This window comes from Aythya fuligula, chromosome 12 (genome assembly GCF_009819795.1).
Source record: "Aythya fuligula isolate bAytFul2 chromosome 12, bAytFul2.pri, whole genome shotgun sequence".
Classification (NCBI taxonomy): Eukaryota; Metazoa; Chordata; class Aves; order Anseriformes; family Anatidae; genus Aythya; species Aythya fuligula.
In genome coordinates this window covers 9,661,843-9,687,378 of record NC_045570.1, presented here as the reverse complement: position 1 = coordinate 9,687,378, position 25,536 = coordinate 9,661,843, and the positions used below count along the sequence as shown (strand labels likewise).

Sequence of the window (25,536 nt, the reverse complement as noted above, 5' to 3'; positions counted from 1 at the left end):
CCATTTTCTGGAAAAACAAGCGAGCTCGTGTCCAGCTAATGTAGCTGCTTTGGCTGGGACCTACTTAGCACTGCTCTCCTGTTCCTGGAGCGTGAGCTGTGTTTCAAGAGGCTGTTAGCAGATCAATAGCAGAGGTCTCCCATAATAGCTTATTCAGGTAGTGCTGACATCACTGCCCTGATTATCTCCTGCGTCTCCTGTGCTTTCTGAACTGCTCGGTGTAATGGGCAGGGTGAGGATGAAGAACAGCTGCCTTTGTAACGTGGCGTGCTTTTCTGGGCATCTCTGAGCAAGAGTTACGTGCCTTGAAGTAGTCTGCTACAACATCATTTTCTTTCCCTTGTTTTATTAGAGCTCACTAAAAAAAAATCGGCGATATTTTAATTGAAGCTGTGAGGATAAAAGAAATTTCTGGGGATCTTTCTGTAGTTTAAAGTTGTCTGAGAAATGAAGCTGGGATTCCATTCACAGTTTCCTTTTGAATTGGAGAGGGTGGAAATGAACATCAGACCATCATTACCCTGCTAAGACAGGCTCGTTCTGATTCTGGTTCAAAGCTTTTCCTTCTATTGAATACCGATATTTTTATGTTGCTTAACACACCTGGGAAATTTGCTGGAAGAAGTGGAATATAACGTGTTACGGGAAACCAAGCCAGAGTCTGACTGTTCTGGTTTTGGTGTCTGATCTTGGCAGGTCACTTCTCCTCCTCTGTTTTTCTATTGATAAAACAGGATCAGCTTTTTGCAGTTGTTCACTGCTGGTGGGTGCTGGTGCAGGAACATCTCTTAATGAACAACTCCCTGGAGAGGAGAAGCACAAACCTGAAACACGTGGTCAGTGTGTCATGGTGAAGGAAAACTGGAGGTGTAGGGATTTGTGTCCTTCTGCCCAAAAGCGATCGGGGCCAAGCTTGCTAATGAAGCAGCACGGTTGCTGATGGAGCAGAGTTCATTCAGGCAGGAAAAACGAGGGCTGTGCGCCTCCCGGGTGCAGGTGCTGCAGACCTCAGTAGTTGGCCTGAGTTCAACGAGCACCTGGATGAATTCGTGGAAGACAAATCAATGGAGAGATGCGCATTTAAAAAATGCAAGTATAAAGAGGTCACTAAGACACAAATTTCTGAGGCTTGAGGGTTTGGAGGTAGGTGGTGTTTAATTGCAGCACGGTGTTTGTTTTCTTCAGCCAGCTGCAGAGGGAGGGCTGAGGTTGGAGACACCAGACTGCAGTAGTTAATGTTTGATCTGTGCTCTTGCATTCTTAACTTTCGGTTTTAGTAGAGCTGCTGGTCATTCCTTCTCTCAGCCTGGAGCTTTGTCCTCTCCCAAGAGCTGCTGAGCTCGGAGGTGTTCTGTGCGGTGTGCTGGGACACTCAGTCATCCTGCCTGACGTGAGCAGGGCAGGTACCGTGCATTTTGTAGGGTCTGGGCTCATGGTTTACAGGCAGTGCTGCTTCTACCACGCTTCAGAATCAGATCAGTCCTGAGTCCCGCCAACTCCCACGGGCTAATTTAACTTGTATGATACTCCTTTGGTAAGGCTAGAGATGTAAAACGTACGGAGGGAAAACATTTCCTGTTAAATAGAAATGTTCCTGAACCCTTTAATCATGACCCAGTGCTGTAGTTCCTCTTACGTGGGTGAAAAAGCAGGCAGTGTATACAGGCTGATTGGTGATGAAAAGCGTTTTGCGGATGACAGAGTTGGTTCAACTTCCCTTTCTCCTGCAGAACTGTTTTTATTTTTTTATTTTTTTTCCTTGGGAGAAATGAGTCTGTATTGACATTATGCATCTATAAAGGAAAATGTGGTGTGAATTGTGTGCTGCTTGTGACTCTTGCCCCTCTCTGTTTGGTGACTCATTCGGATCTGAAGTAGGAACACAAAACCCATCTTGTTCTGCCTGCCTGGCTTGCCCCCTGCTGCCCTCGCTGTGATTTCTCCTTTCTTTGACAGCTTCCCTCGCTGCATATTTTTGCTGTTTAGGTTTTTGTTTATTTTCCCTGTGCCCTCAGCAGGCTGGGTCAGCTCTAAGATGCAGTCTTCCAAAACTATCCCTGCTGCTTCCAGTGCTGGGTGTGAAAGGGCTCTAGGAATTTTAGGGACAGCTGCCGAAGCCCCGTGTTTAAGCAGCTCTTTCTGCTCCCATGAGTGTGTGGTGCCTGTCCTCTTTGGGGCTGTTTTTTGGAAAAGTGAACTCTTTGGAGAGTTGCCTTTACTTTCTGCAGTCAAGGCTGAGCAGTTTTTGTTGATCATCGTCGTACGTCAGCAGTTACATCATGCTGATGGTATTTTAGGTAAAAGGACCACAGAACTGAGGATGATTTTTTACCAGCAAAATGGTTTTTAACAAGAGGAGGGGCTGTAGCGTAGCCTGCACTTGTCATTAAGGCTGAGGTGGTGTAGCCATGACTTCATGTGGTCAAAATACCCAAGTTACAGTTGGTTTCTTAGGGCACATCCTTCCTCTGACTGTCCCTAGTGTCCTTTGGTGGCGATCTGTTTGATAAAGCGTGCTGTTTTTTCTCTGCTGTCACCGCTGTTCGTGACAAACGCCTCCCCCTCTGCATTGGAGAGACTCTTTGGACATCAGTATTCAAATAAGTGATGCCTTCAAATTAGTGCCCTGGAGCTGTGAATGGCTCAGACAGCAGGTGAGCTCCTCCTTTACCATCCTTGAGGCTCCTGTGTATGTCTGAGCCCTCTGTAAGCACCGAGGGGCAGCTGGACGCCCTCAGGTGCTTGTTCAGGGTCTGCCTGGTTGTTGGAGCTGGGATTGAGTTCTTGGTGTCTTGAGTTGGTTCGTGTTTTAACAACATTTTGCGTGCCAGTGAAATTATTCTTGATTTTTCTTGATTCAAGAAAGATTCTTCTGAATCTTTCTTGATTCAGAATAATTAAAGCTACATAGGATCAAATTCTCAACTCCTGGACTGTGTTAAGCTCTCCTGATGAATGGAAGCCACCCGTTCACATTGATACCTCTTTTTTGAGAGTCTTGAAAGCAGCCTGCTGACGTCTTCCCCCTCCATCTGCTGCTGATGGCTTGTGAGTCATAGTGATGGCATGGGTTTAAATCGCTGTGCTCTGCAGGTAAGAAATGCTTCCCCAGCTTCCAGCTTGCTCTGCCTGGTCTGTGTGTTGGTGGGCAGTCTTGGAGAGCTGCTGGACCTGGAAGTTACAATAATCTGAGGCTACAAATGATTTGGAGAGGAGAAAGCTCAGACTCTTACAGAAAAATGTGGTGCTCATCTTCCTGCTATGTTGCAGTACGCAAAATCTGGGAAGATCTCTGTTCCACAGGAGATTCGTAACTTGGTAGTGGTGACGTGGGTTCGTGGAGGTGATGTGTATTGATTCTGGATTGAACCATGAAAGCATATTTGTCATCAGGAGACAGTACCCACCAGTACCCGCCTCATTTGGGTGATTCTGTTGTACTGCTTGCTGTTGCCTTCAAGCTGGTTGTTCTTGTAGGTCTGAGTATTTAAGGCTTGCTCATTCTTCCATGTTGGAAACCAGCCTTTTCTGTCTACCTACCCAGCAGACCCTCTGGCCAGGTTCTTGTTTTGAGTCTGAACCTTTTGCAGCATCCCTTTCTTCTGAGTTGCCAGGCCTGTTCTTGCTCTATTCTCACACGTTTAAAACTCCATTCACATTTTTAAGTCTTTTCCTTGTCTGTATCCACACACTTTTTTCCACTTTTTTTTCTTCTCTTTATCTGGGTTATCTTTACTTTCCAGCTAGGCTCCTTTGCACCCTAGTTTCACCCGGTCTGTGGCTGCTTGTTTGGTAGCGAGGACCATCATGCTGAAAGGGCAGGCTGTGGTCTGTTGGTCTGTCCCTGAAGTGCCTGGCAGCTTCCTAGGAAAATAAATGAGGGTGCAGTCTTGTTCATATACATGAGTTTCAGGTATTTGTAACACAGGCAAGTAAAGTAACTAAAATGCACATAAAATCATTGCATACTTGCAGGATTTCTGTTACAGTGATGTCACTGCAAAACTTTCCTGCCCCAGTTTTGTGTGAAACGTGCTTTTCCTTGCAGCCAGTCAGAATTTACCTGCTTGCAGCTTGGCAGTCACTGCTTGCCCTTTCACTGAGCATCCGAGATCCCTGGTGTGCTGTCATCCTCTGGAACTGCCCCGACGGTTCTGGCAGATGCAGCCAGATCCCAGCCTGCTTTTCCAGCCATCTGAGGTCATTCTGCCCTCCTGTGTATCAGCAGCTCCTCCAAATCCTGCACAAAAGCAACAGAGGCACATACAAAAAATTTTAATAGTACCAAGATATGCAGCACAAATATCTGAGGAGCAGAACCAAATGCTAGCTTTAATGTGCAGAATTTTTATGTGTGTAGCATTTCATTTTTCTGTTCAAGAGCATTCAGCATCTTAATGATCGTCTGCCCTTGATGGAGTCAAAAGTGCCCAGTTAAATGCAGGCACCGAGTAAACTCTGCAGGTGTTGCTATGGATGGAAGAATGCAGTGTATTGCACAATACCCACGTTACCTTAGCAAAAGATGAGTGGAAGAGTGTGGTGTCCCTGTAATAACTAACTCGGTTCACCTAAGTGAAGGCAAGAAGTGCTCTCTCGCAGAATAGTTTCCCGTGTCTGCAGCTGACATCAGAAACAGCGAGCGTGAAGAGCGCTGGCAGTGCATTAGCAAACAGAGCCTGTGCTGATAGCATCTACCTGACAGATAGCAAGGTAAGAACAAAAAGCCATTTCAACGCAGCTGATGACTTCGATGCAACACCAAGTGTGTTGGGAAATCTGTGGAGTACTTCCAAAGTATTCTTGTAACTGACTGCGCTCTGGAGGCTGGTTAAAAGATGGTGGAGGGCTTGTAAACCCCCCAAATCCCTAGAGGCACATGATGGAGGAGTCAGCTAACAGTCTTGTCAACTTTTAAGATTCATGTCCTGCATTTATTGAGCTTTCTGAGAGCATGGGGGTAGAGCTTGAACGCAGGCTTTTTCTGGCACAGTCTAGAGCTGGTTGCAGTTATCACCTGTCCCTCTCCAGAGGAACAGACCAGTATTTGTTTTATGAGGACGACGGCTGGATTTTTCTAACAAGTGACAAACTGGCAGAAAGCCTCAGTGGCAGAGATCCATAACAAAACAAAACAAAACAAAAAACAAACAAACAACAAAAAAAAACACAACCCTTTATTTTGCATACTTGTATTTTAATGCAGAAACTAATTTCCTGTGGGAGAAGATAAAATTATAGTTGTATATCATGGAAAACATCTCTCCACAATCTTTGTTGCCTTGTGCGAGAGTTCAGCCAGGACAGGATAAACATCCTTAAATCCGGGGTGTGGCTATTTAAAGAATGGTAAATGTTGCATTAATGCTGCAGAACGTGTGACCTCTGACTGTCTGGCTACCAGGCCTGCAACTGCACGTGCATTTTTGCACTTCTGGTCACTTAGATCTGAGCTACTTACATGCACCTGTGCAATTAAAAAGGAATTTAGCCTTTTTGATAATAAAATGTAAAACTGCTTTAGAAATAGTAAGGTTAAAAAAAAAAGTTTCACAACATCAGCTTTATTTTCTATTTTATGCTTTGTTTGCCCCACAAGTTTCTCCAAGTTCTTTTCCTGTGAATCATAACTGCAGCTTTGATTCCCATTTTAAAGCTTAGTGTAACGCATTCAATGCTACGTAAATGGGTTACAGGGTACCAGCTGCCTAATGGGGGAGAGCTCCCCCTGCTGAGAATCTTCCTTGTCTATCTCCTGCCCAAGAGGAGCAGTAGGACAGCCTGGCTTCACCGAGTTTGGACAGGTATGCCGGAAAACATTCAAGGTAAACCTTAAATTTCCAGGAACGGAGAAGCACCACTGCCCTCTGTTGTTCCCACTGGCACTCTGTCATGCCTCTCCAAGAGGCCAGGAAACCCAGTCAGCCTCCCATTTATTGAAGACTTACCTTTGCACGTTATCCTGTGCTGCCCTTCCCTCTACAAGGAGCTCTTTGCAAAGCCAATTCACCCCTCTGTGTGTTCTCCCTTGGCTCAGTGCCTGGGACATTTGGGGTGCAGTGGGGTGGCTCATGGGGACCCCAGCTGGTGGCAGCGACTGAGGCATCGCCCTCCCCTGCTATGCCAGCAGTCTTTAAACCCACGAGAAGCTCATGCAAGGCACAGTTGTCGTCTGCTGTCCTCTGCTATTCCTGCCAGAAGAGGGGATATTTTTAAACCAGCAGGGTGGCCAGTTTTTCACTCTTCTCCCTGGAAATGGAGAGTTGTTCCCAAGCTGTTGAAATGTAGCATAACAAGGAAAACAGGCACAGGGCACTCTTGTAGTACTCATTTACATGATCATACGAGTCTCTCGGGCCATGTTTTAGCTTCCTCAGGGGTTAAAAAGCTTTTTTCTTGTATCAGCTGCAGTATCTCATCTCCCAGGAGCCTCGTCAGACAGTGAAAGTGCTCGACAATAGTCCTGCAGAAATGCATGCATTTTTCTAAAAACTATGGATTTTTTCCCTTGTAAGGAAGATTTGTTTTTTATAAGTCTCTTTTATAAGTCTTTTGCTTGGAAAAAAGAAGAAAATATCAATTTACAGAGGAATGTGCTTTTGCATTTCATATAGCTGTGAGACCGTGGTGATTTTTAAGTAGAGCGACAGGAGTGGTGGCGAGATGCAGTCGGATGGCTCTGTTGAAAAGGGCACTATGCTCTGCTTTGAAGAGCTGAAACACTTGAACAGGATGAAAGTGTGCCTCTCCTAGCCTGGCACAAAACACCAAGGCCAGCCACACAAATGTACTTCTCGTAGCTTCTGCTCTTTCTTTTCTTCTAATGCACCTGCTGGGTGGGTGGGAGTACAGGTGCATTTGTGTTGCTCCATACATATCTGAAGTGTTTGTCCAGATCTCTTCAACTGCAGGAGCAGATATCTTAGGCTCTCCAAAATGTTACCAGCTCAATTAAAACCTGGAAAATCCTTCAGCCTCCTGCCCAGCATACGTCAGTGACCATATTCCTGCACAACTTTAGCACGCTGTATTGGAAAACACTTTATTTGCAGGTAAAGAAACACCTCCACTAAAAGGGCATTGTGCAGGCTTACAACCAATGTATGCATTAAAAAAATAAATAAATCAATTTCCCTTCTTGTTGGCTGCTTGTTGAGGTTTTGAAGTTTGTCTCCTCTGATGGAATTGGTGTGTCACAGGGAACTTCATAAAAAAAATAATTCTTATTGCCTTTTTACTATGTACTTCAGCATATGTTGCAACTCTTCTCCCTAAAAAGAACTCCAAAAAGGCAGGGGAAGCAAGGAGGGGAGTGCTCCATCCTGCATTTCCATACGGCTGGTCTGTGACACCCCGTTAAGATTTCATGTTTCATAGCTGTGTGTGGCATCAGGCTGGTGAATTTTCTGCATCGGAGGCAGGTGAGTTGGCCGGGCTTGCCGTTAGTTGCAGCAGTTCAGTGTGGTTTTATTTCTGCATTTCTGGGCACTGTAAAATCCTGTTAATGGCGGTATAGTATTTCTGGGGAATTAGGGATGTAGGGATAAAGGGACATTGGTAGGGTAGAAAAAGAATATTAAGCTGCCTCTGTGGAATACAAACTATTAACAGAAAGGATTTAAACTGTCAAGTGCCGCCAGTGGTCTCGTGTGACTCCTTTACAGGACCCTGAGAATGGACTGGGCAGTTCCTTTTGTCACTGGGTCTTTTTTCCTTTGATTTCATTCCTTTGCTTTCTTACTGTGGCTCAGATGTGTCATTTCTCCAAAACCTTCGTAGAGATGCATCTTAAGTGACAAGACGTGCTGCTGCGTGCCTGTTTGCTCAGGACCAAAATTCAGCGAGTGAGAGCCGCTGTTAATCCTGCAGGGGAAAGAGCTGCATCGGTGAGAAGCTCCTTACCCCGTGGGGACTGACTGCACCGGGCTGCCTGCTGCTGCCTCCTCCAGTGGGGTCGAGAAGTTGTTTCCTATGAAATGGTAGGAGGGAGAGCAACTGCTTCCTGCAGCTCTGCGGGCTTCTCCCTGTGCTGGGAGAAGCGGTGCGGAGGTCAGCCTGTGTAGGGCTCGAGCTAGGTGCCAGCCCTCGAGCAGGGTGCCAGCACTTGGTCTGCCACTGCTGTGGCACACCCAAGAGCTTCTAGCAAGCTGTAGGGCAAGGGGATAGAGATAATTTCTTGAGCTGCTGCAGCTGGGCTTGCCAGCCCTGGTCTGCCGAAGACCTGGGGGTGCTGTGGGCTCCAGAAGATCCAGAAGAGCTTGTAGAGCAGTGTGCCCCCAGAGGCAGAGGGAGCCCTGACTGTGTCTGTAAAATGCTTGTAAAGGTTTTCCAGGTGGTTGCTATTAATGGTTTGCACTCTGGAGGGGAAAAGCTACAGCATCTCCTCACTGAACCCCGCAGTCTGAGGCTTCAAAGGGCTGGGGTTTGGTAGACGATCCAGCTGCTGTCCCTGTTCCTGCAGTTTAAAAGCTAATTTTAATCAAAACGGGGCTGCAAAGAAGGGCTGTCAGCACACAACTTGTTGCAAATCACTTTGTGGCCTGCAGCTGACCATACTTTAGAGAGACCAGTTGCTCCTGATATATTTGGAGTAATCTGATGCCGAATGATGTCTCAAACTTGCTGTGACCAGGTGGGACTTCTGCAGCAGGAGCCACGCGCTCTACTCAGGGTGAGACAAAGGAAGGCTTGGGTGGCATGGGTAGGAAGTCAAGACTTTGACTTCAGGCAGGTCAAAGAGATCTGCAGAGATCTTCTTCAGCTGCTAAAACTGTTTCGGGGAGCGCGTGTTGGTACCAAGTTGGAGTTTCTTGTTTTTTCTTGGCATCCTCTGTATGTAATTCCTGAAATCCCGTAATCTGACAAGATTGCAACCGAAGCTTTCAGGCTGGTAGACACCAGGGAACTGAGTTGTTTTGAGCTGGAGAGAGTGGCTCAGGCCAACAGCAGCATGTCTGGGGAAAAAAACAAAAACAACTTGGGTGGTTTGGAGCATGAGCTTCAAGGCTTGCTCCAGTCTCTTCTCCACTCTCACCAGCCCGCTGATTTGCCCTCCTGCTGCCCTGGGAGTGCAGAGATGGAAATGCCGGGCATGTTTTCCAGTTCATTTGTTACTTAAGTGGATGCTTTTATGGATTTTCCTGAACACTGAGCTTTTACTAATGCACCAGATTAGTGTTGATTGGTGAGATGGGAGCCTCGCAGACCAGCCTCAGAGGTAGGGCGCTCGGAGACGCCCGCTGTCCCCGCGGTGCCGGCGGATCCTGGCCGCGTGTCCGCAGCTCGTCAGCTGCCATCAGCACGGAACGCACCCAGCATTGCAGGAGCTCGCAGTAATTAACTGAAGAGTTCGATTTCCTGGGCAAGGAAAGGTGGAACTGAGCTGTCTGAGAAGGCAGGGCTTTGCGTGCTTCCCACCAGTGATCCCGCTCTGTCTGAAGGATAATTTTGTAGGGATTCTTGTAGTCTGATCACTTGGAGTCAGTGACATGTAGCTCGGACACACGGAAGGCTTCTCACTGAAGACTCAGAAGCATTCATACACTGTTAAATCATGATGATAGAAAGGTCTGGAATTAGTTTTACCACTTTCTGTTCTTTCTGTTTTTTCTCCATCTTTTTCATTTGCTTTTAACTTTATGAACTCTTGGAGTTCTTCATAGAATTGTCTTGGTTGGAAGAGACCTCCAAGATCACCCAGTCCAACCTCTGACCTAACGCTAACCAGTCCTCCACTAAACCACATCACTGAGCTCTACATCTAAATGTCTTTTAAAGACCTTCAGGGGTGGTGACTCAACCACTTCCCTGGGCAACCCGTCCAATGCTGAACAACTCAGTGCTGGTCTTTTTGCTTGAGAGGCTGCTTTTGAAAAGCTAAGAAACGAGCTTGGCTCTTGGATGAGAACGTAAAACTTCATGGAACATTCATCGTCCAAAAGTGGTAGAAGTTTCCATACCTCCATCGTTCGGCACAGGGACTTGGCAAGGATGGATCTGGCATTCGGATTTTTTTTAGTTGTTTGGTGAAATTGTTCAATACTCTGTAAAACAAAAACAAAAAACACTGTTTGGAAATGCATTGTAGCCCTTGATAGGCTTTCAAAGCAAGACGAGCAATATTCTATGTGTGCTGAATGTGTGCCAGGCACGTGCAGCTCCAGAGCAGTCGTGTGGGTAAGCCATAGGAGTAAGCGCACTAATTACTTGAGCTGAGATGGTGAATTAACCCTGTTTTGGGGTGAGGCAGAGGCAGGATTGAAGTGTTTCTTGTATTCTGGCAGCTGGGAACCCCCTCCTCGCCCATCTCTTCTGTGCTGATGGATTGGGGTTACTGTGAGAAAGGGGTTCTGGTGCTGGGAAAAGCTGGGCTTCTCTGCTGCCTGCTACAAATCGTGTCCTCGACTGCCCTTAGTGCTGAGCAATGTCTGTATTTCCCAAACCTGAACATTAAAATCCATGCTGATGAGCCACCGCTATTTAAAGTGGGGTATGTAGGGAGTACAGTCCTCTAGGATACTGCCTAAGGTCCCATGGTGTGTGGGGCTTCTTCCCAGCTGAGGGAGGAGCGGGTGTGTTCCTTGTATTTGCAGCTGGCCATTGCATTGGAGGGGCTGCAGAGTGCACTCAATTCCAGAGGGCAATGGCAGATGTGAATTTCTTAAAAATAAGAGCAAGCTAGTGCCCTGAAATAAGTGGAGGACAGAAGATTGGAGGTGTAGACTTCTCCAAAAAGGATGTGAGAACAGATCGCAAGCTGTTAAGGTGAGACAGCAGTGTCAAAGTGGTAGGAAAAGACAGACCCTGGGGTGTCTGCAGAGAAAAGCTGTGTGTGGTGTGGCCCTGCTGCATGCCAGGCTGAAGCTCTGACACCTCAGGGCAGCACACTTCAAAGCAAAAAGCCTCAGGCCAAGGGGAGGGACTTTACAGAAGATGAACAAAAACAATTGGGCATCAGAAAACCACAGTGTCTGGAAAATTGGGAGGTTGCTGGCTGTTTGGCCTAGAGACGGTGATGCGATAGCGGTTTGCAAACATGCACAGGGTGCCTCAGAGAGGAAAAGGAATAATCTCTTTTCCAGATTATGGTAACCAAGAGCCTTAAACTGTATTTAGAAAGGTTCATGGTAGGCATTTTAAAACACTTTACTGCCATCTCATCTTAAATAAATAAAAAATCACCAGGAGGATTGCTGAAGCTGTCTTGAACAAGGAATTAGGCAGCAGTGATGCATCTGCTCCTTCCTGAGACAGGCTCAGAAGGGGACAGAAACTTCTTGCTGCAGGAAAGGCAGTTAAATTTCAGTCTAAATTTATCCACAATTGATTAGCATGCGTGTTTTTTTTTTTTTTTTTTTTTTTTCTGGACTGCTTGTGGCACACTTGACCCTGTTAAATGTGTGGGATGGAGCCTGGGCTGTGTGGTGCATCTATGGAAGGTGCAGATGGGACAGGGAGATGTGTACGGGGCACAGATGCCCTGGAGTCACAGAAACCTTTGTTTCGAGGGGTCTGGACACTCAATGGATTTTGTGAGGCTTTTCCTGAGCCAATCCTACAGTTTAATCCAGAGGGACGCTGCTGGAGTTCTGCCCTTGTGCCTGCCTCTGCCCTGACCTTAGGTCGTGCTGGTTTGTAGTGCACCCATGTCATCATCGTCTGATTTGCTCAAGGTCTCAAACAGCAAGATACCCAGGAGGGACTGTGTTTTCAGCTTCCTCCTGGCCTGTGATCAGACACAGGGTTATTGATTGCTTGGGGATTCAGTCCTTCCACCTTCCGAGTCCAGCTCCGTTGACCCTGACCTTTCTCCATGCAAAACTCCTCAGCCACCGTGGTGGTTAAAGAGTCCTCCGTGTGCAGCTGCGACTTGGTGGCCTTAAGAGCTGGATTTGGAGTGATGCTGCCTAAAACGTGGCATCAACCCATCTGAACGCCAGTGATCTCCTAGGCAAAGCAGCCGCGTTACAGTTGGAGCCGTCTCTGGCTGCAGGGAAGAGCTTTGTGCTTATTGTTTTTGTAGCCGCTGTAATTCTGCATGATTGTAGCTGCGCACTCCGGGCTTGTATGGGGGAAATGGGCTGGTTGTTTCCATGTGAAAAGCTGGGTTATGGAAGTTCACAGCACCAGATGGCTGCGCATCCTTATAATGCTGTGGATTATTAAAGGGTCGTTGTTTTTTCCTCTTTCATCCTTCCTTTATTCCTCTTCCCCACATCAACAAATTAATGCAGAATGCTCGGGATATTGTCCTGGCCATACATTAACGCATCACATCTTCTTGTAGGAAACCTTTTGTTTAGCACAGGGCACCTCACGGCTGATATCCCCAGCCTGCTCCTTCAGAGTTGATGCTTCCAGTTCCTACCGTTGTGCAGGTACCTCCTAAATCACACAAAGCAGCTGTGTTAACACGAATGCTCCAAAACCTGCCCGCCTCTGGTTCGTGGCATTGCGTCCTTGCCAGCACCCTGTGGCTGCCTGCTCCTCAGCTCTTGCAGCTGCTGTGCCCACCACACCATGTGTGTTAGGTTGGGTCGCTTTTGAGAGCGAAGCCATTGTGTTTGTGTGCCTGATACCTGGGGTGATCTGTGCTCAGACTTTACCTTGCTGTTAATGGTTTTTAATAGCCCAAATGTTGGCAAGGGGACTGCAACCACAGACTGAGAGCACCTGTAGGGATGCTGGCAGGGTTCCCAGCAGTGCTGTGGCCATGTGTGATCCACAGGAAAGTCCCAGCACCCACACTGGGTCTTCATCAGGATGAGCCTTTCGTAGCCTGCAGGCAGCTATCCACCTGAACAAACTCCTCAGGAGTCAACATCTCTGCCTGCCTGGGGCTTGTCTCTGCAACGTGCTGAAGTGTTGCATCCGCATGGCCTCTCCTTGCAGGGCTGCCGGTGTGTCTGGGGACGATGCATGGCTGAAATCCAGAGACATCTTAATTCTGATTTAAAAAAAAAAATGTATCAGAAGCATATTTGCCACATCCCTTAAGCTAAAAATAAATAAAAAGCCAGCATAAAGCAATCTTTGTGTTAGCTTGCTCCTGGTGCAGGGGGATTCTCGGAAGCAGCATGCTCTCCCTCGCAGGCAGACCAAATACAGGGGCTGCTCCGGTGCTTGGAGCCAGCCTGAGTTGGGCTCTGCTGGCGTGGGTACTGCTCTGCCTGCACCGCCGTGGCTTCCACCCCCTCCTGGAGAAGACTCGTGTTGGTAATGCAGGTCAGTGTCTGATTTCAGGTGCGCCAGCAGCGCTGTATGGTGCACGCTGGGTTCGCGCTCCCTTTATGTGGAAGAGGAAGAGGTGGGCTGGCTGCTGGAACCCCAGGACAAAGCGTGCTTGTTCTGCGGTGCCAGCACGGGCTGCACTTCAACAGCTTTTGTGTGGATGTGAATAACAAGCAGGGGTGTTGAGGGGATTTAATCACGGAGGGCCCGGCACTACGTGCGTACACCTCGCCTGAGTGACACTCATGCGAGGATCTCTTGCTTTTCCTCCTCCTCATCCAGGCACAGAGCATGAATTGAATGAAACACAGCACACTTGAGAGCTCTTTAAGGCATTGTGAATGAGGCTGCTTTCCCCGGGTTTGTTATCTGGCCGGGCTGAAGCTGCAGATCGGAGCTGTGCCCCCTGTTTTACGCAGCACCCAAGTTTGGATATTTTTGTAGTAAATGTTGGTGCGGGCGGGGAGCAGCAGCTGTCATCCCCGAGGGGTAAAAGCTGCAGCTCTCCACAGCAGGGGTTTCTACTGTTAAAGCTGTGAGACTGTGGTGGTGCCTTCATCAGCGTCGTTAAAGCTGTAAGAGACTGGCAGTGACTTCGTGAGTGTCTGAAGTGCTGCTGATTTGGGACTCTGTGCCGTTCACTCGGGCTGATGTAGCTGCCTCTGCAGCCACCTGCTGAGTCGTATTGAGGAACGGTGGCTGAAACCCAGCAAAAAAATGTGTAGAAGTTCCCTGATTTGTCTCACTTTGGCTGCACAAACATCTCTGCTGGCACGACGGAGGGTGCATCAACAAGACAGGAATGAGAAATAGAAGCATCTGGTGGTAAAGCACGCTGTCAGCTCCTGATTTGGGGGCTATATCTGCACGTCAACCATTCTTACAGTATGTGCTTATTAATTATTCTACTTGAGTTGGCTTTCTTTTCCCTTTCTGCTGCTTTGCTGAGGGCTTTCCCTTGGCACGGGCCCTTAGTGCAGAGGATTTCCAAACCAGGCCTCGCACAAGTTGCTGTGGCTTGCAGGCCGTGTGCTGCCTCAGCACCCGACCCCCAGCCCTTCCTTTGGCTTCTTTAGGGCCCAACTGGGCCCATGGTGTCCAGCTCTCACCCCACACTTCCCTGTGTGGTTCAGGATGGCCTCGGCATCGCTGTTACATGCTTTGTGCTCACCTCCTGTGGGATGGAGCATCGGGGTATGGAGCGTTGGGTTATCAGCAATGAGGGCCCAGCAGCAGGGCAGCCTGTCTGACACACGGGGTGTACCCAGCCCAGCACATCAGGGCAGCCTCGTTCCTGGCAATCTGTCTTGTAAAACTTGAAAGTAGCCATCTGTCTTCTTTAGGTGAGCCTGGTGGGAATCTGTGTGCTGCTGGAGGCCTTCTCTCTCCCTGGTGCTTTGAGGCTGGTGCAGCACTTGGTCAGACCCTTCTGTGCATCGGGCACGCAGCGATTCTGAGTGAACTGGAGTGATCTTCTGGAGCTGTGATAACATGCTTTGTGCCTCGTCTTTTAGTTAAAGACCAGCTAGCAAAGAGATTCAGGGCTGTTGTGGTTCTGTGTCCCTTGCCTTCCCCATAATGCTGTCCTGAGAGTCACTTGTGCTGAACACAGCGTGCGGCTGGCTTTGGAAACGGGAGCTGTGCATTTCTTCCTGCAGCATATACCTAAGACAAAAAGCAAAGCTTGGAAATGGGATGCCTGTTTTTTTTTTTTTTTTTTTTTTTTTTTATTCTATTCTTGTATCAGCTCAAGACTAACCAGAAGATCCCTCTGCTCCTTTTGTGTCTCTAGGGAAAATGTCAAGGAGCTTGAGTGCGCGCTTAGGGGTTTGTGTGCCGAGTGCTGCACCCGCGGAGCTGAGGAGAGCTCTCGGGCTGCCAAAGAGGAGTTGCCATTAGCAAGGAGAGCACTTTCGGTGGGCTCGAGCAGGTCACCTGTAAGAAATGTCTGTCTGAAGCCTGCCTGGCTGCCATCTCAGGCTTCATTCACTGCTCCAGCAGGCAGAGAAAGTGCAACAGGGCTTTGAAATCCAACAAGGCTTTGAAATCTGGGCGTTTATTAGAGGGAACCGATGTCATCCTGTGGCACACAGTACTGGAGGGGTGCAAGGGGGCAGGCGCTCCAAGCAGAGGGGAATTTTACCAATAACTCTAGCTCTTAGATATGGGGTGTCCATAAGCATGCTTGCAGTGTGTCTTCCTTCCCGTCCTCCTGGGAGGCTTCGTACCTCTCGGGCTTGGTTGTCGAATAGGAAAACCTGGCACAAAAGGCAGAAGGGAGCAAAGGGTGACTACACTTGGTCCTCTGACATGAGGGCTAGTAGCTTCTGGTGTTAAACCACGGTGTAGTCTGCATCCAGGGTTTGTCTCAATAGAAGTGACGGCTGTGGGATGGCTGCTGCACCAGGTAATCCAGACGGAGCACCTCAGTGCAGTTGCTTGAAGAGCTGCTCACCTGCCACAGACTGCTGCTGGCAAGGAGCAGAGTGGGAATCTGCCCTGTCACTTCACTTCTGCCTCAGAAGAAGTGCACCCATGTCCTTTGTGTTTCCCAAGCTCTCAACCTTCCTCAGCTTTTACGCAGACGTCCGCTGCTGCCTTTCAGTATTAATCGGCCAGATTCCTGCGGTTTTGCTAAGTTAAAACTGTTGTTTTGCCAGCTGGTGCAAGGTTTCTGGAAAGTGGGTACGTTTTCCCCAGGGTCTGGGGCTGGAAATTGCTAAATTCATTCTACTTAGTGCTTCAGTAGAATGTAGTCTTACCTATTTTTAAACAAAAGGCTTCAGTGAAATAAAAGCGAGGACGTGCACGGTGCAGCAAATGAAACCTCCAGTTGCATAAACAGATCAATAAACTGATTTGTGTTTGCTGACCAGAAGAAAAATCTAATTGCAAGTACTCCATATTCAACATTTGTGGTGAAACTAGAATAATTGGAATAATGAGAAATCCAATTTGCTTCTGCTTGGACTTTATTCTTCTTTAGGCTTCATTTAACTGGACTGGTGCAATGCAAAGGCTGGTTATTGCATTCACAGTGTCTGGGTCTTGAGTCAGGCTGATAAGCTCTTTATGGAGTGCTTCAAATTCTAAATTACCAAGTTTGCCATCTTTTAATGTGACTTGAAATGATTGGAGTATTGTTCCCGGGGGCTAGAGGCTCGTTTCCCTGACCAGAATCTCCTGCTCCATGTTGGGCAGCCACTGGATTGCTGACAGCTGAATGCATCTGAGCAGCAAAATAACTCTCAGGCTGCTGCAGCTTCCAGATCAGTGCAGTTGCTAACATCTAGAGCAGGAAATAACGCTTTCCTGGATGTCCTGAAGATATATTTTGGAGAAAAGTATCTTTGTGTGTCAGTCCTCAAGTATTTATTCGCTTGAGTGCATCTCTTAAATCTTTATATGCTTAAGTAAAAGGTGGAGATCCTGAAATTATTGTATCTCTATGGTATAAACGATATTCAGAAAAGTAAAAGATTTTAGATAGATGTGAAGAAATTCCCCAGGAAAAACAATAAGGCTGGAGTCAGCGACTCCTGAATTTGTTTTCTCTATTTGAGTGGGACAAAAAAGCTGTTTCAAGATATCTAAGCCATCTCAATTGCTGGTAACAATAATGTAAGATGGTACTAAAGAGTGGAAAAAAATTGAGATAAAAATCACCATTGCAAACAAAGTAGAACCATCAACAGCATTTAATATCACTTTAGGTTTAAGTGGGTAAAGTGTCTAGACGTGTAAGCTTAGATCACTTGTTAGCATGCTGCGTTGTTTGGAGACTGGAAAACCAGCCCAGAAGGGAACAGAGCTGTGGGAGCTGCATCTGCTGGGAAGAAGAAAAGCGAGAAGTGATGGGAGGTCAGTGGGTTGCAGGCACATAATGATAAACCTCTGATTTTAACTGTAGGAATAACTCATAGCTTAAATGAGTTTAAAAATACAGAAAATGGTTCTTAAAATGGTTTTTGAAGGCAAACCTGGGAAAAGTGGAGGCAAAACCTCTTCCTGCTGGGTTTCAAGGAACTCCACCAGTCCATGGAAGAAGGAACCCAAGCAGACTGGGAGGTTCCTCGGATCTGCAATGGAGATCTGGAGTTTGGAGGGCAGGTGGTATGTTGTATGTTGACTGACTCACCAATTTACATCCAGCACAACCCTGGATCACCTTTCATTATGCCAGTAAAGATTTACAATGAAAGATAACCCGTGAGTTGATTCCCTTGGCTGTTTATTTAGCAGAGGAAACTTCTAATCCAAAAGTCTGGCAGGAGAGGTATGGGCTTGCTGCGTGGTTTATGCACGTCAGAGGCAGGTTTGGCTTTTTGGTTCTATTGTTACCAGCAGAATGAAGGCTGTGCTCTTTAAAACGTACATGGATCTGCAAAGCAGCCTGGTATGTTCGGTTGCAACTCTTATTGTTGTGCTGTTTTCTCCATTTGAAAGGTTTTTTGCTGTTTTATATATTCTCTTTACAATCTAACCCTTTAGTCTCTGATCAAAGATTGTCCACATTCTATTAATCAAGTGCCTGCTTTTACTTAGCTGATGAAATGAATCTTGACAATAAATGGTAAGAAAAAAAGTTATTCAGTGGCAGGCCATGACAAACTAATTATATTTGAAAACAGCAGACAGAAAAGCTTGAATTTTAAGGCATTTTGTTAACTTACTTCTTGAAACGTAGATGGGAGTGCATTTTGTATGTGGCTTGAAAACACAAAAGTGGTGCCTAATCCATGAGAGAGTGCTGTGCTTCCTTCCAGAACACGATGGCTCTAATGATTAGAAGTATTTTCAATTTTTATCCTGAGTATGCTCAAGAACACTTACAGTTTTTTGTTCATGCACCAGTATTTCCTTTCTATCAAGTAGTTCCTATCATTTTCTCCCTCTTCTCTTGTAGAGTTAGAGACAGTGATCGTATATCCCCTTTGACCACTTTAGCTAAGGTAAGTAAGCCAGACTGCTTCAGGCTCTTGTAAAACAGACTTTCTGTGCCCTGATGGTCCGAGCAGCCTGCTCATAGCAAGAGTTTGAGCTCGTCCTTGCTGATGGGACAGGGCTGGCTGCAGGTAGGCGGCAGCACTGTGGCTCCGAGTCCTGCCTTTCGGCCTCAAAGCCTCCCGTGGATTTGGCTCTCTTGCCGCTGGCTTCTAGCTTTTTTGAATGAGAAAATTGCTTTTGGTAAATTGCAAACCTCAAAAAAATCAGGACATACCTTTCTGCTTTTTGTGAACCTTTTGTAGAAGAAAAAGGCATTATATCTGACTTCGCAGATGGTGGACCCTGAATTTTAAAATAGCCACGTTCTTTTCTTCCTCACCAAAAGAGGAACGAAAGACATGGAATAGCAGCCTGCTTTGTTCACCTCTGTGCTGTTCTCAGTTACACGTGTGTGGCTGTGGATGACGTTAATGTGATGTGTCCCGAGCTTTGGTGCATGAACTGCATGGTGTTTTAATGCTGCTCGGACTCTGGTCTCTGTGCACGTATCGGTGGTTGCAGGAAGGGTGAGAGCCACGCAGCAGCAAGCAATTGCACAAGTCTGCTGTTGCCTAGGTCCTTTGGATGCTTGTATTTTATGCTAGCCAGGCTGCCCACCTCCACCCGCTGCTTCGGTGGGTTTTGCTGTGGTTTTCTTCCCCTCTTTGTCCACAGCTCATCCTCAAGGAAACATTCTCCTCTCTCACATTGATGCTGATGCAGTCTTCTGTGAGAAACGAAACCGTTCCAGCATGCATAGCTGTGTGCTTAAGGTTTTAATCAATTATTTTCTGGCTTGGTTTTGGTTCTTTAAAACCGGTATTTTGTCAAAAGAAATTCCTTCCTGTTTTGTTGCTGTGCATTCCTAAGGATTCCTTACATCTACCTACACCCATTGGATTCAGAACTTGGTACTTGCGACCTGAGCGTGCTCTGTTACGAGATGTTTGGGAAAAGGGAGGGATCTAGATGGTTTGGGGAGGGAATTGGTTCGGGAAAACAGAGGAATAAAAGGGATAAAAAGGGCTGGTTGCTTACAAGCAGGTAGCAGGTTGGTGTGCTGGTCATGCCCCATGCTGATCCGAGTGCCTGGATGTGTGTGTCCACATGCTCGTCTAGCTGGGCTCAGTGCTTGGCCCTGGGGCATGGAGCTGAAGTAGCTTCATCCCTGTTGAGCTGCTGGATTCCCTCTCCCCTCGCAGGCTCTTGAAGTAATTGTCATCTTCTCCTTGGCTAGATACTGTTGGTTGCGACTTGGAAGATTAGAGGATGAAAGAGCAAGGGGAAGAAGCAGAATGCCCTGAAGCGCCTTTTGGGGCTGGGAGGAATGAATGAATGACTCAGCAGAGCTGTGCCAGGATGTTTCGTGCTAATTACCTCTTTTGTGTTTCAGCCCTGGCCCAGCGTGTCCAACCTGGCCAAGGATTTCATCGATCGCCTGCTCACGGTGGACCCCAGCGACAGGATGACCGCCCTCCAGGCCCTGAAGCACCCCTGGGTGGTCAGCATGGCAGCCTCCTCCTCCATGAAGAACCTGCACCGCTCCATCTCCCAAAACCTTCTCAAGAGGGCATCGTCCCGCTGCCAGAGCACCAAATCCGCGCAGTCCACGCGCTCCAGCCGCTCCACCAAGTCCAACAAGTCGCGGCGGGTTCGGGAACGGGAGCTGCGAGAGCTCAACCTGCGCTACCAGCAGCAATACACCGGCTGAGCACTGGGCTGGGACCTGCCAGAAAGTCTTTCCAGAAGTCTTCCCTGCAGTGTAGGCGTGCGGCACCCTTTGCTGCACGCGCACTTGGGGAGGAACGTCCAGGTTCCTCCCTCCCCTCCTTCAGGTGTCCCCCCGCGTGGAGGAAAAGGAACCTTGTGGTGGCCATCGCGCCCTGCTGGGCGAGCAGTGCCACGGGGTCTCATGCAGGAAACGGAGCAGCTCTTGCGGGCTTGGAGCTCAGAGCCTCGAGGAACAGACAAATTGAGGAGCTGCAAAGGAGGAGAAGAGCTCTTTCTGTCGCCCAGGAGCTTGGTTGTTCATAGTTATTTATTGATGCCAGAGCGGTTCAGTTTCTCTCACTTGCATATGAAAGAAAAAAAAAATCACTTTAAGTGCACACCTGTGTGCACATACACGTGTATATATTTAAAATGTTATATATACACTTATTCTGAGCTGGTTTAGTCAGACTGTGGTGCCTTTTCAGTCAAGCTGCCATGAGTCACACGCGGCTAGCACCGGGCTGGCTCTGACTCACAGCGTGCTGCCCACCAGCTCCCCGTCCCGACGCAGCGCTGAGGAGATGCCAGAAGGCTTTCCGTGACGGTGGTGGAGCTGGGAGGCTTCCCCAAGGGGCTGTCGGCGGCGTGGTGACGTGGAGGGTTTGCTCACACCACGCGGAGCTGCTGTGCAAACCAGCACCAGACCGGGGTGCTGCGACCTCGGGGCTGCAATCCAGCTCCGGTTATCCTGACTGCGTGGGTGCTCCTGAGCGAGGGCGGGGAGAGGAGGATCGTCCTGCAGGAACTTGGTGGTCCAAAGAGATGTCCTTGGCCAGGCAGCTTTTTGGGGGGGCTCCTCGCTGTCTGCCTCGAATCGTCCTCCAGCAGTTCTGTTGGGGCACAGGGCTTTTGAGGTGGTATAAATCCTCTGTACGGGGTGGTAGGTAGGGGAGGCAAAAGGACTCTGCGCTGCTGGGGCAGATATTTTGGGTGTCCTTGGAGAGACAAACGCAAGAGCAAGTGCAGTGGGGGTTTCCCTGCCTTCAGTAGGACTGGTGCCCACTTTGTGAGGTTTCTTCTTGTTGCCGTGACTTGGCCCTCTCACTGTTACCAACCACGTCCCTTCAGCACACCAAAGCTTTGGTTCCCTGTCCCCTGATGTTGCCATCACTTCACGGGGACAGCGAAATGGTGTTGGGAGCTGGCGAGCTGGCCACAAACGGCTCTGTAGGATCAGGGTAGGGGCTTGACTAGGAAAAGCCCAGTCCTAAAGTGACAGCAGCAAGAGACATCACAGAGAAGCCGTGGAGCCATTAGGTGTGACCTAAATCCACCAGGGAAAAGCTGCCCTTTGGCGTTTCCTCTGCTGGCTGGGCGATGGGGGCACCTTGTGAAGGACCTCTCAGGGGAAGGTGGGTGCTGTAGGGCTGAGCTTCGTGCAATCCTGCTGAGATGTTTTCCCTCCTAGTCAGGGCAAGGCACGTTTGGGGTAGGTTTGGCCTCTTGCGATAGCAGAGGCCAGGTCTGAGTGAAGGCAAATGCTGGTTTTTGGAGCTTTTCTTATGAAGCCCTGCAGTTTTAGTGTGCATCTAGTAGGTGCTTAGCAGGTTGATCCAGTCTGTCCAGGCTCTGGAGCGTGGTTTTTCCTCTCAGACTGACGTCTTTGCCACCGTGTTGTAGTGTCAGCAGGGCTGTGAAAGTTCCAGCACATCCGTGAGGAGCTCTGACCCTGCAAGCAGCAAAGCAGCACGGCTTCAGCGGGGAAAAAAAGCGATTTAGGGGTGTGCTTTCCACCCCAAAGCTAGGAGGGGCCGAAACCACTTTGAACACAGCTTGCTGTTCCTAAGCTTGTGATGAGAAATGTGATGGAGGAAACCCAAGGACAGCGGGGTCGTGCATGCACTTGCAGCAGGGGTGAATCCTAAATCCTTTGCGTGGGTTTGCACATTATTGAAAGCTCTGGGTCCCTTGCAGGCTGCCCTTTCCTGAGTGGCCATCCTCCCACATCACATGCAGTCTTTCTCCCGTCAACATTAGCTGGTACTGCGGAATTACTGGGTGTTGTTCTTCAGTTCTGTGACCTACGGGGAAAAAAAAAAGATTTCTTCAGATCCTTCTACCTTTTGTTGTGTTTTTTTTCCTGTTTCAACACAAGGAGCTATAAATCAGACACGATTTCTGACAAAACAGGCAGCTTGCCACGTTCTGCTTCGTTAACAGTTCAGTGCCCCTCAGGTTCCTGCCAGCAGCTCTTCAAAAGCAGCGAGGACTCTAAGGCAGGTAGTAACTGGAAATTGTTCATACCCTGTGTGTTAAGAGATGGCCAGATGCTCCCTGAGGGTTTCTGGTTTTGAAGAAGACTTGTAAGAGTCTTCTGCATGCTTTGAGCATCACACACGATCTCTGTGATCTTTGTCCTCTTAGGTGCTTTCATGGCCCTCCCCAGATCATCTCGGCGTGTTTCTCCTTAAAGTAGGTATTGTGCCTATGCCAGGAAGTCAAACTGATGGACTGAGCCAAGACCTGCAGCCTGAGACCCTTTCCTTTAACCACTAGACCATCGAAATGCCCAGATGAGTGGGTTTGGAGGTCAGGATGATCTGACCAAGCTTGCTTCTCCTCCTTCACAAAGCAGAGCAAGAATCTTCCCGTCTCTGGCAGCTTTTGCTTTATTTCTCTGTTCAGCAACTGATCTCTCACCAGGAAGAGTTGGGAGTGATGTCAGCCGTGGGTGTGTGCTGTGACCTGGCAGAAGGGGGGATCCTTCGCAGTGCTGGGTGGCTGCAGCTCCATCCAAGCATCCCGTGGTGTCCTCAGTGACCTTTGCGTTCTCACTTTGTCTGGAAGGCTGTGACGGTGCAAACGCTGCATTGCAAGGTCCAGCTCCAGAACAGTTCCTCGGTGCTTTTACCCTTGCAGTTGTGGCACATTTTTCAGCTGGGTCTGATGGCGGGGAGGACAGGCTACGTGCTGTAATTCTGAGCACTTGGTTCAGGTGCCTTCAGCCTGTCCTCTGAGAAGCTCTTCACTGTGAATTTTCTTGATCGTATGCCTTCATATATATTCCACAGGGGTGTCTCAGCTCTTGGTTTATCTTACATCTCAGGAGTTTACGCTTTCTGGAAGTGCCTTGCTTGTGGATGTTAGAAGTTAAATCTGGTGTTTTGTTTTTCTGCTCTTATGTTTGGTGGTTTTTTTTTTTTTGTTTTGTTTCCTTCTTTAGCTCTTAATGGTGGTTCTTAATTTGGCTCGTGGTGTTTCGAATTAGCCAGGAGAATGCAGGTAACAAATACGTGTCCCAGGCTATTGCTGAGTTTCAGTGGAAGAGCCGTTAGCTGGGTGCAGATCTCAGCAGACAGCACTTAGGTTTCCTGTACTCTGCTCGCAGAATGAAACGAAGCTGGAATGACACCTAGTGGCAAACTGCAGCCTGTCCTTGTCCAGATGCAGTCCCTTCCAGTTGCATCCCTGTTTTGGGGAGAGATGCTGGGTTTTGGGGCTCTGATCACACCTGCAGCCCGAGGTGTTGAGCCACCCTCTCGGCGTGGTGCTGCTCCCACGCCCGTGCTGCAGCACAGCCTCGTAGCTGTTGATGCCGGGGCTAGAAGCAGTGGGTTTGGGACTTTCTTGGGTCACGAGATATGATGAGAAGCTCAGGGTGTTGCATCCCAGCCTATTTTGTTTCAGGGAAAAAGCAGTTTTAAGGAGCAAAGGGGTTTCTGTGTGTTTGTCTTTTGGAACTTAGCACTGCTGTGTAAAGGAATCCCATCGCTGTGTCCTGGGGGTTTGCCTGCTCTCCTGGGGGCAATAGTCAGAGCTTCAAAGAATGCTGCCTGGTGGTTCCTCAGTAACCTGATGGTTCCTTGATACTTTGAAGGGCTATTGGAAATAAATGGGAAAAGGTCTTCCAGAAACAACGTTAGGCAGTCTACAGACTGTTAAGCTTTGCATCCAGATTTGAGTACATAATGTATTTTTCTTCCTGTTTTGCTAAAAAGCACTTACTTATCCAGCTGTGATTTACTTCTCACCCTTCTAACAACTCACACACGAGCCTGGTGGCAGTAGAAACCCTCACTCCTTCAGCCCAGCAGCAGTCTGTGCCATTTAACATTGGGATTGCAATAGCGTCCAGATGCTTCTGCCAGTTCCTGTTCTTGGAAATGCACAAAAGTGTGTGAAGGACAGCCTAACAGCCTCGTGGTGGGCGTAGGGCTCTGACCTGCTGGCCCGTGTAGTGGTGTGGAGGCTGGCTGCAGTACAGGGCCTGCGTTACACACTTGTTCTGGGAACGAGAAACCTCAGACTCTCCACTTCGTTGGCATTTGGATATTTTCTTCCTTCAGTTCATGTTCTGCTCTGGTAACTCACATTTTCTCACACCCTGCTCTATTTCTCAGTCCTGCTTTCTGGCAGAACCACGGCGTCTGCCTGAGGGGTCGATAACACTCAGCTCATGGACATCAGTTGTGGTCAGCTCCACTGCGGGGCTGTGGCTCTGGATTTGGCTCTGCAGTAGCCACGGTGAGCCCTGAAGCGATGTGACAGCAGACACACGGTGCCTTGGGGGTGGGAGAACCCTCCCTGTGAGGACCCTGTTGCCCAGGGTCGGCGCTGCCCTTCACCTCGGGTGAGATTATTGCAGTTGTTCTCCAGGCTGCTTGCTGCAACCTGCTGCAGGCTCACGGTGGGCATTGAGGTGCCGTTCTTTGGGGTGCCCCCTTCCCTCTGCCCACTGCTTCTTGGAGCTCTCTGCAGTGGCTCTCAGTGCCTGCTCTCATCCCTCGCTCTTCCAAAAGGGCACCCCATACCCAGCCCTGGGTCCCTGCACCACTCTCGGGAGGTTTTTGGTGCTTTTTGTGACCGCTCGGTCTCGTCTTCCAGCCTGGATCAGCAATGCAGCTCTCAGGTGCTCCAGAGGCAGGTGTGTGCGTGTCAGGTGCGCGTTACTGAGTGCTGAATTTGCCAAAACAAAATAAAATGTGAAGCAGCAGGGATGCCCCGTGGTAGCGGCGTCACGGAGCGCGGAGCCTTCCACCCTCGGCACCTCTTCGGTGGAGGGGGCTGCTGCCTGCCCGGCGACGTGGTTTTCTCCTCCTGCTGTCCTCCCCTGCGGTAATACTGTAGGTCCCTCGTGTGTGACAGACGAGCTCCTCGCTGCTGTCATGACGACCTTGCACTGTGTTTCTGTTGAATGTGGGACAAACCCTGGCCCAAACTAGAAATGAGCACCTACCGCGAGCGCACGCCGATGCTGTGAGTTTTCCTGTTGCCTCTCGCTACGGAAAGACACCTCCCGGGAAGCCCTCTGGCCTGGGGGTGGGGGAGGCCTTCCGCTGCTTGCTGTTATTTTTGGGTTGCCGAATTTCCTGTGCTGGCTTGGAATGGCTGGGAAGCACGGCGGTCATGTCCTGTCCGTCCCCGGCGGGGCCGTGTGCCTGGAGGAGCCTCCAGTCCTGCGACTTGCCTCCGAGTCCTGCCCCCGCGCCGAGCACTGCCGCGGAGAGCGAGGTCTGAACCATTGTAATTAGTCTGTAACGTGATGAGTAGAGTGTACAGAATTATTTATTTTGTGTACTCTGTTAAACACGTAAATGTATTCTGTGT

The 25,536-nt window shown here is 48.7% G+C and overlaps 1 protein-coding gene across 1 annotated transcript in view; it reads left to right on the top strand.

Annotated features, from left to right (window-relative positions):
- PSKH1 (protein serine kinase H1) overlaps window positions 1-24,573 on the top strand; it is a 30,709-nt gene extending 6,136 nt beyond the window's left edge. The window contains exon 4 of the mRNA XM_032195709.1: window positions 19,610-24,573. Within this exon, the coding sequence (XP_032051600.1) occupies window positions 19,610-19,927 (318 nt within the window). The 3' untranslated portion in view covers window positions 19,928-24,573. The remainder of the gene's footprint in view (window positions 1-19,609) is intronic.
- Window positions 24,574-25,536: the final 963 nt, after the last annotated feature.